Genomic DNA, 14,780 nt, shown 5'->3' on the forward strand with positions numbered 1-14,780 from the left:
GTTGATAATCTAGACAAGGTCATTCAACTGGGTTGATAATCTAAACAAGGTCATTCAACTGAGTTGATAATCTAAACAAGGTCATTCAACTGGGTTGATAATCTAAACAAGGTCATTCAACTGGGTCGATAATCTAAACAAGGTCATTCAACTGGGTTGATAATCTAGACAAGGTCATTCAACTGAGTTGATAATCTAAACAAGGTCATTCAACTGGGTTGATAATCTAAACAAGGTCATTCAACTGGGTTGATAATCTAAACAAGGTCATTCAACTGGGTTGATAATCTAAACAAGGTCATTCAACTGGGTCGATAATCTAAACAAGGTCATTCAACTGGGTTGATAATCTAGACAAGGTCATTCAACTGAGTTGATAATCTAAACAAGGTCATTCAACTGAGTTGATAATCTAAACAAGGTCATTCAACTGGGTTGATAATCTAAACAAGGTCATTCAACTGGGTCGATAATCTAGACAAGGTCATTCAACTGGGTCGATAATCTAAACAAGGTCATTCATGTATATTTTATTTATTTTAATTTTTATTTAACCTTTATTTAACTCAATTGCTATATAATATATAATTGCACCACCAGGCATGCTGCTGGGTTCTCACTGAATTTCCTGCTATTCAGAAGGGCTCCCCTGCTACCTGTTGACCTTGTCTTTGGGTTACAGGAGAAATCATACCAGGAGTATGCTAAGAGGTGGCAGCAGCAGATGGCGGAAGCCTATGACATCGCCAGGAGAAACAGCGAAGGACAAAGCCTACCAACAAACGGAAAAAATTTAGTTGGGTTCTGGTCCCAGGGGACCATGTACTGGTGAGGAACACGTCAGAGCGTAGGTGACCGGGAAAGCTAAGATCACACTGGGAGGACAGAGGAAAGGTGATGACAGCGCTGTCTATGAGGTCAAAACCAAGAGGGGTACAGGCAGGACCCGGATTCTGCATTGTAATATGCTAATGTCATGTAATTCACTACCCTTTGAGGAACCAGTTCAAGCACTGAGTTGACGTCTGTGGAGAAGGTAACCACCCCAGCGTAGAGGTCTGTGGAGAAGGGAACCACCCCAGCATAGAGGTCTGTGGAGAAGGGAACCACCTCAGCATAGAGGTCTGTGGAGAAGGGAACCACCCCAGCATAGAGGTCTGTGGAGAAGGGAACCACCTCAGCATAGAGGTCTGTGGAGAAGGGAACCACCCCAGCATAGAGGTCTGTGGAGAAGGGAACCACCCCAGGATAGAGGTCTGTGGAGAAGGGAACCACCTCAGGATAGAGGTCTGTGGAGAAGGGAACCACCTCAGGATAGAGGTCTGTGGAGAAGGGAACCACCTCAGGATAGAGGTCTGTGGAGAAGGGAACCACCCCAGGATAGAGGTCTGTGGAGAAGGGAACCACCTCAGGATAGAGGTCTGTGGAGAAGGGAACCACCTCAGGATAGAGGTCTGTGGAGAAGGGAACCACCCCAGGATTGACGTCTGTGGAGAAGGGAACCACCTCAGGATAGAGGTCTGTGGAGAAGGGAACCACCTCAGGATAGAGGTCTGTGGAGAAGGGAACCACCTCAGGATAGAGGTCTGTGGAGAAGGGAACCACCCCAGGATAGAGGTCTGTGGAGAAGGGAACCACCTCAGGATAGAGGTCTGTGGAGAAGGGAACCACCCCAGGATAGAGGTCTGTGGAGAAGGGAACCACCTCAGGATAGAGGTCTGTGGAGAAGGGAACCACCTCAGGATAGAGGTCTGTGGAGAAGGGAACCACCCCAGGATAGAGGACTGTGGAGAAGGGAACCACCCCAGGATAGAGGTCTGTGGAGAAGGGAACCACCCCAGGATAGAGGTCTGTGGAGAAGGGAACCACCCCAGGTTAGAGGTCTGTGGAGAAGGGAACCACCTCAGCACAAGCAGCAAAATGCTGGGAGTCTGAGAGCTCAGATGAGGATTTCTTATCCAATATTCATCATCAGGCCACTTAGGGATGAAGAGAGCAGACAGAGTAGCACACAGCTAGCACCAGATAATAGTGAGGAACAGGTCCTCGGGGAGACCCCGGAGAAGACTGGGGGAAATATGGAGAGAAAAAAAACTAGGGCTCAAAGGCTCAGTCATCCCATGGTGAAAGAAGGCTCAGAGACTCTGTCATCCCATGGTGAAAGAAGGCTCAGAGACTCAGTCATCCCATGGTGAAAGAAGGCTCAGAGACTCAGTCATCCCATGGTGAAAGAAGGCTCAGAGACTCAGTCATCCCATGGTGAAAGAAGGCTCAGGAACTCAGTCATCCGATGGTGAAAGAAGGCTCAGGAACTCAGTCATCCCATGGTGAAAGAAGGCTCAGAGACTCAGTCATCCCATGGTGAAAGAAGGCGCAGAGACTCAGTCATCTCATGGTGAAAGAAGGCTCAGAGACTCAGTAATCCCATGGTGAAAGAAGGCTCAGAGACTCAGTCATCCCATGGTGAAAGAAGGCTCAGAGACTCAGTCATCCCATGGTGAAAGAAGGCTCAGAGACTCAGTCATCCCATGGTGAAAGAAGGCTCAGAGACTCAGTCATCCCATGGTGAAAGAAGGCTCAGAGACTCAGTCATCCCATGGTGAAAGAAGGCTCAGAGACTCAGTCATCCCATGGTGAAAGAAGGCTCAGAGACTCAGTCATCCCATGGTGAAAGAAGGCTCAGAGACTCAGTCATCCCATGGTGAAAGAAGGCTCAGAGACTCAGTCATCCCATGGTGAAAGAAGGCTCAGGAACTCAGTCATCCCATGGTGAAAGAAGGCTCAGAGACTCAGTCATTCCATGGTGAAAGAAGGCTCAGAGACTCAGTCATCTCATGGTGAAAGAAGGCTCAGAGCCTCAGTCATTCCATGGTGAAAGAAGGCTCAGAGACTCAGTCATCCCATGGTGAAAGAAGGCTCAGAGACTCAGTCATTCCATGGTGAAAGAAGGCTCAGAGACTCAGTCATCCCATGGTGAAAGAAGGCTCAGAGACTCAGTCATCTCATGGTGAAAGAAGGCTCAGAGCCTCAGTCATTCCATGGTGAAAGAAGGCTCAGAGACTCAGTCATCCCAGGACATAGACATATCTGATACGGGCAGAAAGCTTAAATTCTTGTTCATCTCACTGCACTGTCCAATTAAAAGTAGCTATTAGAGTGAAAAAATACCAAGCTATTGTTTGAGGAGAGTGCACAATTATGAACTTGAAAATGTATGAATAAAACATTTTAGGCACCTTTGGACAGTCTTGAAACAACATTTGGAATCGATATGCAAGACTTCACTGGATCACTAGAAAACATAGCACATACAGTGCCGCCATCTAGTGGCCAGAATATATATTGTGCATGGGCTAAAATAATTCATTATGCCATTTCTCTTGCATTTCAATGATGGTACAATGTCGATATTATCATTTACCAGATCTAATGTGTTATATTCTCCTACATTCCTTTCACATTTCAACAAACTTCAAAGTGTTTCCTTTCAAATGGTATCAATAATATGCATGTCCTTGCTTCAGGTCCTGAGCTACAGGAAGTTAGATTTGGGTATGTCATTTTAGGTCCTGAGCTACAGGCAGTTAGATTTGGGTATGTCATTTTAGGTCCTGAGCAACAGGCAGTTAGATTTGGGTATGTCATTTTAGGTCCTGAGCAACAGGCAGTTAGATTTGGGTATGTCATTTTAGGTCCTGAGCAACAGGCAGTTAGATTTGGGTATGTCATTTTAGGTCCTGAGCAACAGGCAGTTAGATTTGGGTATGTCATTTTAGGCGGAAATTGAAAAAAAAAGGCCGGATCCGTAAGAGGTTTTAATTGACTTGCCTAGTTAAATAAAGGTTCAATAAAAAATAAATAAAAATCTTTGTAGTGACTGGGCTTATTGATACACCATCCGAAGTGTAATTAATAACGTCACCATGATCAAAGGGATATTCAATGTCTGTTTTTTTTATTTTTACCCATCTACCAATAGGTGCTTTTCTTTGCAAGGCATTGGAAAACCTTCCTGGTCTTTGTGGTTGAATCTGTGTTTGAAATTCACTGCTCGACTGAGGAACCTTAGAGACAATTATACGTGTGGGGTACAGAGAAGAGGTAGTCATTCAAAAATCATGTTAAACACTATTATTGTCCATGCAACTTATTATGTGACTTGTTGAGCACATTTTTACTCCTGAATTTATTTATGCTTGCCAAAACAAAGGGATTGAATATTTATTGACTCAAGAGATTTCAGCTTTCATTTTTGTATATTTTGTTGAAAATTCCACATTGAAATTGTGAGGTGACATTTTAAGTTCAGGCTGTAACAACTACATGTAACAAGGGGAGGGAAAACTTTCCTAAGGAACTGTGTGCTGAACATACAGTAGAATACACCATGTGAGACCCAGTACACTACACACACACACTACTCTGAACATACAGTAGAATACACCATGTGAGACCCAGTACACTACACACACACTACTCTGAACATACAGTAGAATACACCATGTGAGACCCAGTACACTACACACACACTACTCTGAACATACAGTAGAATACACCATGTGAGACCCAGTACACTACACACACACTACTCTGAACATACAGTAGAATACACCATGTGAGACGCAGTACACTACACACACACTACTCTGAACATACAGTAGAATACACCATGTGAGACCCAGTACACTACACACACACTACTCTGAACATACAGTAGAATACACCATGTGAGACCCAGTACACTACACACACACTACTCTGAACATACAGTAGAATACACCATGTGAGACCCAGTACACTACACACACACTACTCTGAACATACAGTAGAATACACCATGTGAGACCCAGTACACTACACACACACTACTCTGAACATACAGTAGAATACACCATGTGAGACCCAGTACACTACACACACACTACTCTGAACATACAGTAGAATACACCATGTGAGACCCAGTACAATACACACACACTACTCTGAACATACAGTAGAATACACCATGTGGGACCCAGTACACTACACACACACTACTCTGAACATACAGTAGAATACACCATGTGAGACCCAGTACACTACACACACACTACTCTGAACATACAGTAGAATACACCATGTGAGACCCAGTACACTACACACACACTACTCTGAACATACAGTAGAATACACCATGTGAGACCCAGTACAATACACACACACTACTCTGAACATACAGTAGAATACACCATGTGAGACCCAGTACACTACACACACACTACTCTGAACATACAGTAGAATACACCATGTGAGACCCAGTACACTACACACACACTGCTCTGAACATACAGTAGAATACACCATGTGAGACCCAGTACACTACACACACACTACTCTGAACATACAGTAGAATACACCATGTGAGACCCAGTACACTACACACACACTACTCTGAACATACAGTAGAATACACCATGTGAGACCCAGTACACTACACACACACTACTCTGAACATACAGTAGAATACACCATGTGAGACCCAGTACACTACACACACACTACTCTGAACATACAGTAGAATACACCATATGAGACCCAGTACACTACACACACACTACTCTGAACATACAGTAGAATACACCATGTGAGACCCAGTACACTACACACACACTACTCTGAACATACAGTAGAATACACCATGTGAGACCCAGTACACTACACACACACACACTACTCTGAACATACAGTAGAATACACCATGTGAGACCCAGTACACTACACACACACTACTCTGAACATACAGTAGAATACACCATGTGAGACCCAGTACACTACACACACACTACTCTGAACATACAGTAGAATACACCATGTGAGACCCAGTACACTACACACACACTACTCTGAACATACAGTAGAATACACCATGTGAGACCCAGTACACTACACACACACTACTCTGAACATACAGCAGAATACACCATGTGAGACCCAGTACACTACACACACACTACTCTGAACATACAGTAGAATACACCATGTGAGACCCAGTACACTACACACACACTACTCTGAACATACAGTAGAATACACCATGTGAGACCCAGTACACTACACACACACTACTCTGAACATACAGTAGAATACACCATGTGAGACCCAGTACACTACACACACACTACTCTGAACATACAGTAGAATACACCATGTGAGACCCAGTACACTACACACACACTACTCTGAACATACAGTAGAATACACCATGTGAGACCCAGTACAATACACACACACTACTCTGAACATACAGTAGAATACACCAAGTGAGACCCAGTACACTACACACACACTACTCTGAACATACAGTAGAATACACCATGTGAGACCCAGTACACTACACACACACTACTCTGAACATACAGTAGAATACACCATGTGAGACCCAGTACACTACACACACACACTACTCTGAACATACAGTAGAATACACCATGTGAGACCCAGTACACTACACACACACTACTCTGAACATACAGTAGAATACACCATGTGAGACCCAGTACACTACACACACACTACTCTGAACATACAGTAGAATACACCATGTGAGACCCAGTACACTACACACACACTACTCTGAACATACAGTAGAATACACCATGTGAGACCCAGTACACTACACACACACTACTCTGAACATACAGTAGAATACACCATGTGAGACCCAGTACACTACACACACACTACTCTGAACATACAGTAGAATACACCATGTGAGACCCAGTACAATACACACACACTACTCTGAACATACAGTAGAATACACCATGTGAGACCCAGTACACTACACACACACTACTCTGAACATACAGTAGAATACACCATGTGAGACCCAGTACACTACACACACACTACTCTGAACATACAGTAGAATACACCATGTGAGACCCAGTACACTACACACACACTACTCTGAACATACAGTAGAATACACCATGTGAGACGCACTACACTACACACACACTACTCTGAACATACAGTAGAATACACCATGTGAGACCCAGTACACTACACACACACTACTCTGAACATACAGTAGAATACACCATGTGAGACCCAGTACAATACACACACACTACTCTGAACATACAGTAGAATACACCATGTGAGACCCAGTACACTACACACACACTACTCTGAACATACAGTAGAATACACCATGTGAGACGCAGTACACTACACACACACTACTCTGAACATACAGCAGAATACACCATGTGAGACGCAGTACACTACACACACACTACTCTGAACATACAGTAGAATACACCATGTGAGACCCAGTACACTACACACACACTACTCTGAACATACAGTAGAATACACCATGTGAGACCCAGTACACTACACACACACTACTCTGAACATACAGTAGAATACACCATGTGAGACGCAGTACACTACACACACACTACTCTGAACATACAGTAGAATACACCATGTGAGACCCAGTACACTACACACACACTACTCTGAACATACAGTAGAATACACCATGTGAGACGCACTACACTACACACACACACTACTCTGAACATACAGTAGAATACACCATGTGAGACCCAGTACACTACACACACACTACTCTGAACATACAGTAGAATACACCATGTGAGACCCAGTACAATACACACACACTACTCTGAACATACAGTAGAATACACCATGTGAGACCCAGTACACTACACACACACTACTCTGAACATACAGTAGAATACACCATGTGAGACCCAGTACACTACACACACACTACTCTGAACATACAGTAGAATACACCATGTGAGACGCAGTACACTACACACACACTACTCTGAACATACAGTAGAATACACCATGTGAGACCCAGTACACTACACACACACTACTCTGAACATACAGTAGAATACACCATGTGAGACCCAGTACACTACACACACACTACTCTGAACATACAGTAGAATACACCATGTGAGACCCAGTACACTACACACACACTACTCTGAACATACAGTAGAATACACCATGTGAGACCCAGTACACTACACACACACTACTCTGAACATACAGTAGAATACACCATGTGAGACCCAGTACACTACACACACACTACTCTGAACATACAGTAGAATACACCATGTGAGACCCAGTACACTACACACACACTACTCTGAACATACAGTAGAATACACCATGTGAGACCCAGTACAATACACACACACTACTCTGAACATACAGTAGAATACACCATGTGAGACGCACTACACTACACACACACACTACTCTGAACATACAGTAGAATACACCATGTGAGACGCAGTACACTACACACACACTACTCTGAACATACAGTAGAATACACCATGTGAGACCCAGTACACTACACACACACTACTCTGAACATACAGTAGAATACACCATGTGAGACGCAGTACACTACACACACACTACTCTGAACATACAGTAGAATACACCATGTGAGACCCAGTACACTACACACACACTACTCTGAACATACAGTAGAATACACCATGTGAGACCCAGTACACTACACACACACTACTCTGAACATACAGTAGAATACACCATGTGAGACGCAGTACACTACACACACACTACTCTGAACATACAGTAGAATACACCATGTGAGACCCAGTACACTACACACACACTACTCTGAACATACAGTAGAATACACCATGTGAGACCCAGTACACTACACACACACTACTCTGAACATACAGTAGAATACACCATGTGAGACCCAGTACACTACACACACACTACTCTGAACATACAGTAGAATACACCATGTGAGACGCACTACACTACACACACACTACTCTCTCTGTGTCTTTCTGTCTCTCTGTCTCTCCTTCTCTCTCTCTCTGTCTCTCTCTCTCTCTCCTTCTATTTCTCTCTATTTCTCTCTCTCTCTCTCTCTCTCTCTCTCTCTCTCTGTCTCTCTGTCTCTCTCGCTCCTTCTATTTCTCTCTCTCTCTCTCTCACTGTCTCTCCTTCCATCTCTCTCTCTCTCTCTCACACACTCACTCACTCACTCGCTCTCTTTCTCTGTCTTTACCTCGAAGATGATGAGGACGTAAACTCCTCCCAGGATGACTGCAGCAATAACCACCTGCCTTTCCGTGGTTACGTAGAGCGACTGGTGGGTCATGGAGAGAGGGACCATGGAGTTGTCCTGGACGAACGCCTGCACCGTAATGATGATGGGGTCACTATGGAGACAGACAGACAGGGAGTCATGGAGACAAGGCCGTTGTTGGATGCTGATCATTGCTAGACGGACATTTTCAAGTCTTGCCATAGATTTTCAAGCCAATTAAGTAAAAACTGTAACTAGGCCACTTAGAAAATGTAAATGTCGTCTTGGTAGGCAACTCCAGTCTAAATTTGGCCTTGTGTTTTACGTTATTGTCCTAATGAAATGTGAATTTGTCTCCCAATGTCTGTTGGAAAGCAGAAAACCCGGTTATCCTCTGGGAATTTGCCTGTACTATTCTGTTCCTAAAAATGCTGAACTACTGTACCCATACAGGACCATCAGACTGAACTACTGTACCCATACAGGACCATCAGACTGAACTACTGTACCCATACAGGACCATCAGACTGAACTACTGTACCCATACAGGACAATCAGACTGAACCCATACAGGACAATCAGACTGAACCCATACAGGACAATCAGACTGAACTACTGTACCCATACAGGACCATCAGACTGAACTACTGTACCCATACAGGACAATCAGACTGAACTACTGTACCCATACAGGACCATCAGACTGAACTACTGTACCCATACAGGACAATCAGACTGAACTACTGTACCCATACAGGACAATCAGACTGAACTACTGTACCCATACAGGACAATCAGACTGAACTACTGTACCCATACAGGACAATCAGACTGAACTACTGTACCCATACAGGACCATCAGACTGAACTACTGTACCCATACAGGACAATCAGACTGAACTACTGTACCCATACAGGACAATCAGACTGAACTACTGTACCCATACAGGACAATCAGACTGAACTACTGTACCCATACAGGACCATCAGACTGAACTACTGTACCCATACAGGACAATCAGACTGAACTACTGTACCCATACAGAACAATCAGACTGAACTACTGTACCCATACAGGACAATCAGACTGAACTACTGTACCCATACAGGACAATCAGACTGAACTACTGTACCCATACAGGACAATCAGACTGAACTACTGTACCCATACAGGACAATCAGACTGAACTACTGTACCCATACAGGACCATCAGACTGAACTACTGTACCCATACAGGACAATCAGACTGAACTACTGTACCCATACAGGACCATCAGACTGAACTACTGTACCCATACAGGACAATCAGACTGAACTACTGTACCCATACAGGACAATCAGACTGAACTACTGTACCCATACAGGACAATCAGACTGAACTACTGTACCCATACAGGACAATCAGACTGAACTACTGTACCCATACAGGACAATCAGACTGAACTACTGTACCCATACAGGACCATCAGACTGAACTACTGTACCCATACAGGACAATCAGACTGAACTACTGTACCCATACAGGACAATCAGACTGAACTACTGTACCCATACAGGACAATCAGACTGAACTACTGTACCCATACAGGACAATCAGACTGAACTACTGTACCCATACAGGACCATCAGACTGAACTACTGTACCCATACAGGACAATCAGACTGAACTACTGTACCCATACAGGACAATCAGACTGAACTACTGTACCCATACAGGACAATCAGACTGAACTACTGTACCCATACAGGACCATCAGACTGAACTACTGTACCCATACAGGACAATCAGACTGAACTACTGTACCCATACAGGACAATCAGACTGAACTACTGTACCCATACAGGACAATCAGACTGAACTACTGTACCCATACAGGACAATCAGACTGAACTACTGTACCCATACAGGACAATCAGACTGAACTACTGTACCCATACAGGACCATCAGACTGAACTACTGTACCCATACAGGACAATCAGACTGAACTACTGTACCCATACAGGACAATCAGACTGAACTACTGTACCCATACAGGACAATCAGACTGAACTACTGTACCCATACAGGACCATCAGACTGAACTACTGTACCCATACAGGACAATCAGACTGAACTACTGTACCCATACAGGACAATCAGACTGAACTACTGTACCCATACAGGACAATCAGACTGAACTACTGTACCCATACAGGACCATCAGACTGAACTACTGAGAACAAGCCAATGGTACTATAACAGTACTGGACATGCAGGAATGTTCATGTCAAATATGTATAAATGTATTTATGGCGCCCTTCGTACATCAGCTGATATCTCAAAGTCCTGTACAGAAACTCTTCCTAAAACCCCAAACAGCAAACAATGCAGGTGTAGAAGCACGGTGGCTAGGAAAAACTCCCTAGAAAGGCCAAAACCTAGGAAGAAACCTAGAGAGGAACCAGGCTATGTGGGGTGGCCAGTCCTCTTCTGGCTGTGCCGGGTGGAGATTATAACAGAACATGGCCAAGATGTTCAAATGTTCATAAATGACCAGCATGCTCAAATAATAATAATCACAGGCAGAACAGTTGAAACTGGAGCAGCAGCACGGCCAGGTGGACTGGGGACAGCAAGGAGTCATCATGTCAGGAGTAAATGTCAGTTGGCTTTTCATAGCCGATCAAGTACAGTACAGGAATGATTTGGGGACATACCTGCTCAACATCTCAAATGTTTTAGTTGTTATAACCTGGTCACTCCGTTCAGAATGCAGAGGTATGGTCCAGTTATAGATCACCTGTTGAAAAGGAGAAACACAGATGGTATTACAATCAGATTGGTACCGATGTAAAACACAGGCTAGATCCCAAATAGCACCCTATTCCCTTTGAAGTGCACTACTTTTGACCCATAGGGCTCTGGTCTAAAGTAATGCACTATATAGGGAATAGGGCTCTGGTCTAAAGTAGTGCACTATATAGGGAATAGGGCTCTGGTCTATAGTAGTGCACTATATAGGGAATAGGGCTCTGGTCTAAAGTAGTGCACTATATAGGGAATAGGGCTCTGGTCTATAGTAGTACCACTATATAGGGAATAGGGCTCTGGTCTAAAGTAGTGCACTATATAGGGAATAGGGCTCTGGTCTAAAGTAGTGTACTATATAGGGAATAGGGCTCTGGTCTAAAGTAGTGCACTGTATAGGGAATAGGGCTCTGGTCTAAAGTAGTGTACTATATAGGGAATAGGGCTCTGGTCTAAAGTAGTGCACTATATAGGGAATAGGGCTCTGGTCTAAAGTAGTGTACTATATAGGGAATAGGGCTCTGGTCTAAAGTAGTGCACTATATAGGGAATTGGGTTCCATTTGGGACTTCAAACTGCATTCAGAAACAGAGGTGGAACGTGGGTGGAGACTCTTACCGTCTGGACCCGCCTTCTCCGTGGCCCCGCCTCTTCAGTCTGCTCCACCTGAATAAGGATGTACTCCTCATTGGTCAGATCCACCATGCCACTCACGAAAGGCCCGCCCACCTGCAGCTTCAGCAAGGCGTTGTCACGGAAATCCGTCAGGTTCAAAGCTATTGGACAGCAGGCGGTCAAGGGAAATGACTAGGATTTTGTTTTTTATCCAATCTTTATTTAACCTGGAACTCTTTCATGAGGGGAAACCTGACATATCAAGAGATTAGTAGAACATGATGTCATCTTTTTGTCCTTTTAAAGATTGATGTGGACGCCTGGTTTAGTTGAATAGCTGTGAATCTTTGTGATTTAAAGTGTTTCTGCCTTCTCCTTTTAAAGGCGTAGTTAACACAATTATACTGAATATTTCATGGTCCCCATCAGAGCCTTCTACTAAGATATTCTACTGCACTGGTCCCTACATCATTCTACCTGACCACCACTGAATGGTCCCCATCACTAATGGCTACAGTATAGGTCACAGTGTCCAGCCAATCAGGACCTCTGCACTACAGTATAGGTCACAGTGTCCAGACAATCAGGACCTCTACACTACAGTATAGGTCACAGTGTCCAGCCAATCAGGACCTCTACACTACAGTATAGGTCACAGTGTCCAGCCAATCAGGAACTCTGCACTACAGTATAGGTCACAGTGTCCAGCCAATCAGGACCTCTACACTACAGTATAGGTCACAGTGTCCAGCCAGTCAGGGCCTCTACACGTTGTATGGGACTGATGCAGTAGACTCAGCAGTACGATAGCTACAGTACTGTGTTGTATGGGACTGATGCAGTAGACTCAGCAGTACTGTGTTGTATGGGACTGATGCAGTAGACTCAGCAGTACGATAGCTACAGTACTGTGTTGTATGGGACTGATGCAGTAGACTCAGCAGTACTGTGTTGTATGGGACTGATGCAGTAGACTCAACAGTACTGTGTTGTATGGGACTGATGCAGTAGACTCAACAGTACTGTGTTGTATGGGACTGATGCAGTAGACTCAACAGTACTGTGTTGTATGGGACTGATGCAGTAGACTCAGCAGTACTGTGTTGTATGGGACTGATGCAGTAGACTCAACAGTACTGTGTTGTATGGGACTGATGCAGTAGAAGGATACAGAAGCTCTCTGTAGGGGAGACAGCCAGCATCCTCCACGGGTTGTCTCTGTCTGGATACATACTGAAGAACAACTGGAGAAACACACACACACACACACACACACACACACACATACAGACGCTTAGCATTTTGAAGCTGTTACTTTCTCTAGACATTAGGATGAACTGATATTGACACATTATAATCAATATGACTGAGTCATCTGTCACAAGACAATCCACTTACAGACATGAGGACGACAAAGGTGAAGATACAGGCGATTTTAAAGATGGAAATGCAAGATCTGTAAAGAAAAGAACCCAATATTAGATGTAGTGTACTGGGTGATGGAGCCTTTTTGAAACCCAGGTGCTGAGCATAATGTAGTACAGGCTCTGAACATGGAGGGACAGAAATAGGCAGAGAGAGAGAAGGAAAGAGACAGACAGTGAGACAGAGACAGAGACAGACAGACAGTGAGACAGTGACAGAGAGAGACAGACAGAGAGACCGTGACAGAGAGAGACAGACAGAGAGACAGTGACAGAGAGACAGACAGTGAGGCAGTGAGACAGTGAGAGCGAGAGACAATCTACTGGAACAGAGCATTTCTCAACCATGAGGCATCAAAGTCATAGGAATGTGAATACAGTGCACCACCCTCTGAGAGCCCTGCGGTTGTGGGCGGTGCAGTTGCCGTACCAGGCGGTGATACAGCCCGACAGGATGCTCTCAATTGTGCATCTGTAAACGTTTGTAAGGGTTTTAGGTGACAAGCCAAATTTCTTCAGCCTCCTGAGGTTGAAAAGGTGTTGATGCACCTTCTTCACCACAGTCTGTGTAGGTGGACCATTTCAGTTTTTCTGTGATGTGTACGCCGAGGAACTTAAAACTTACTACCCACTCCACTGCTGTCCTGTCGATGTGGATAGGGGGGTGCTCCCTCTGCTGTTTCCTGAAGTCCACGATCATATCCTTTGTTTTGTTGATGTTGAGTGAAAGGTTACTTTCCTGACACCACACTCCAAGGGCCCTCAACCTCCTCCCTGTAGGCTGTCTCGCCATTGTTAGTAATCAAGCCTACCACTGTAGTGTCGTCTGCAAACTT

At 44.4% G+C, this 14,780-nt stretch overlaps 1 protein-coding gene across 2 annotated transcripts in view; it reads right to left on the reverse strand.

The window, feature by feature from the left end:
* oca2 (oculocutaneous albinism II) overlaps positions 1-14,780 on the reverse strand; it is a 196,412-nt gene that overhangs the window by 127,869 nt on the left and 53,763 nt on the right. For both annotated transcript variants that reach the window (XM_036978983.2, XM_090236498.1), the window contains exons 5-9: positions 13,919-13,976; positions 13,692-13,764; positions 12,524-12,681; positions 11,815-11,897; positions 9,095-9,248 (exon numbers count right to left, since the gene is read on the reverse strand). In XM_036978983.2, coding sequence (XP_036834878.2) covers positions 9,095-9,248; positions 11,815-11,897; positions 12,524-12,681; positions 13,692-13,764; positions 13,919-13,976 — 526 coding nt within the window. The remainder of the gene's footprint in view (positions 1-9,094; positions 9,249-11,814; positions 11,898-12,523; positions 12,682-13,691; positions 13,765-13,918; positions 13,977-14,780) is intronic.

This window comes from Oncorhynchus mykiss, chromosome 5 (assembly GCF_057628025.1).
Source record: "Oncorhynchus mykiss isolate SJ-2025 chromosome 5, ASM5762802v1, whole genome shotgun sequence".
Classification (NCBI taxonomy): domain Eukaryota; kingdom Metazoa; phylum Chordata; class Actinopteri; order Salmoniformes; family Salmonidae; genus Oncorhynchus; species Oncorhynchus mykiss.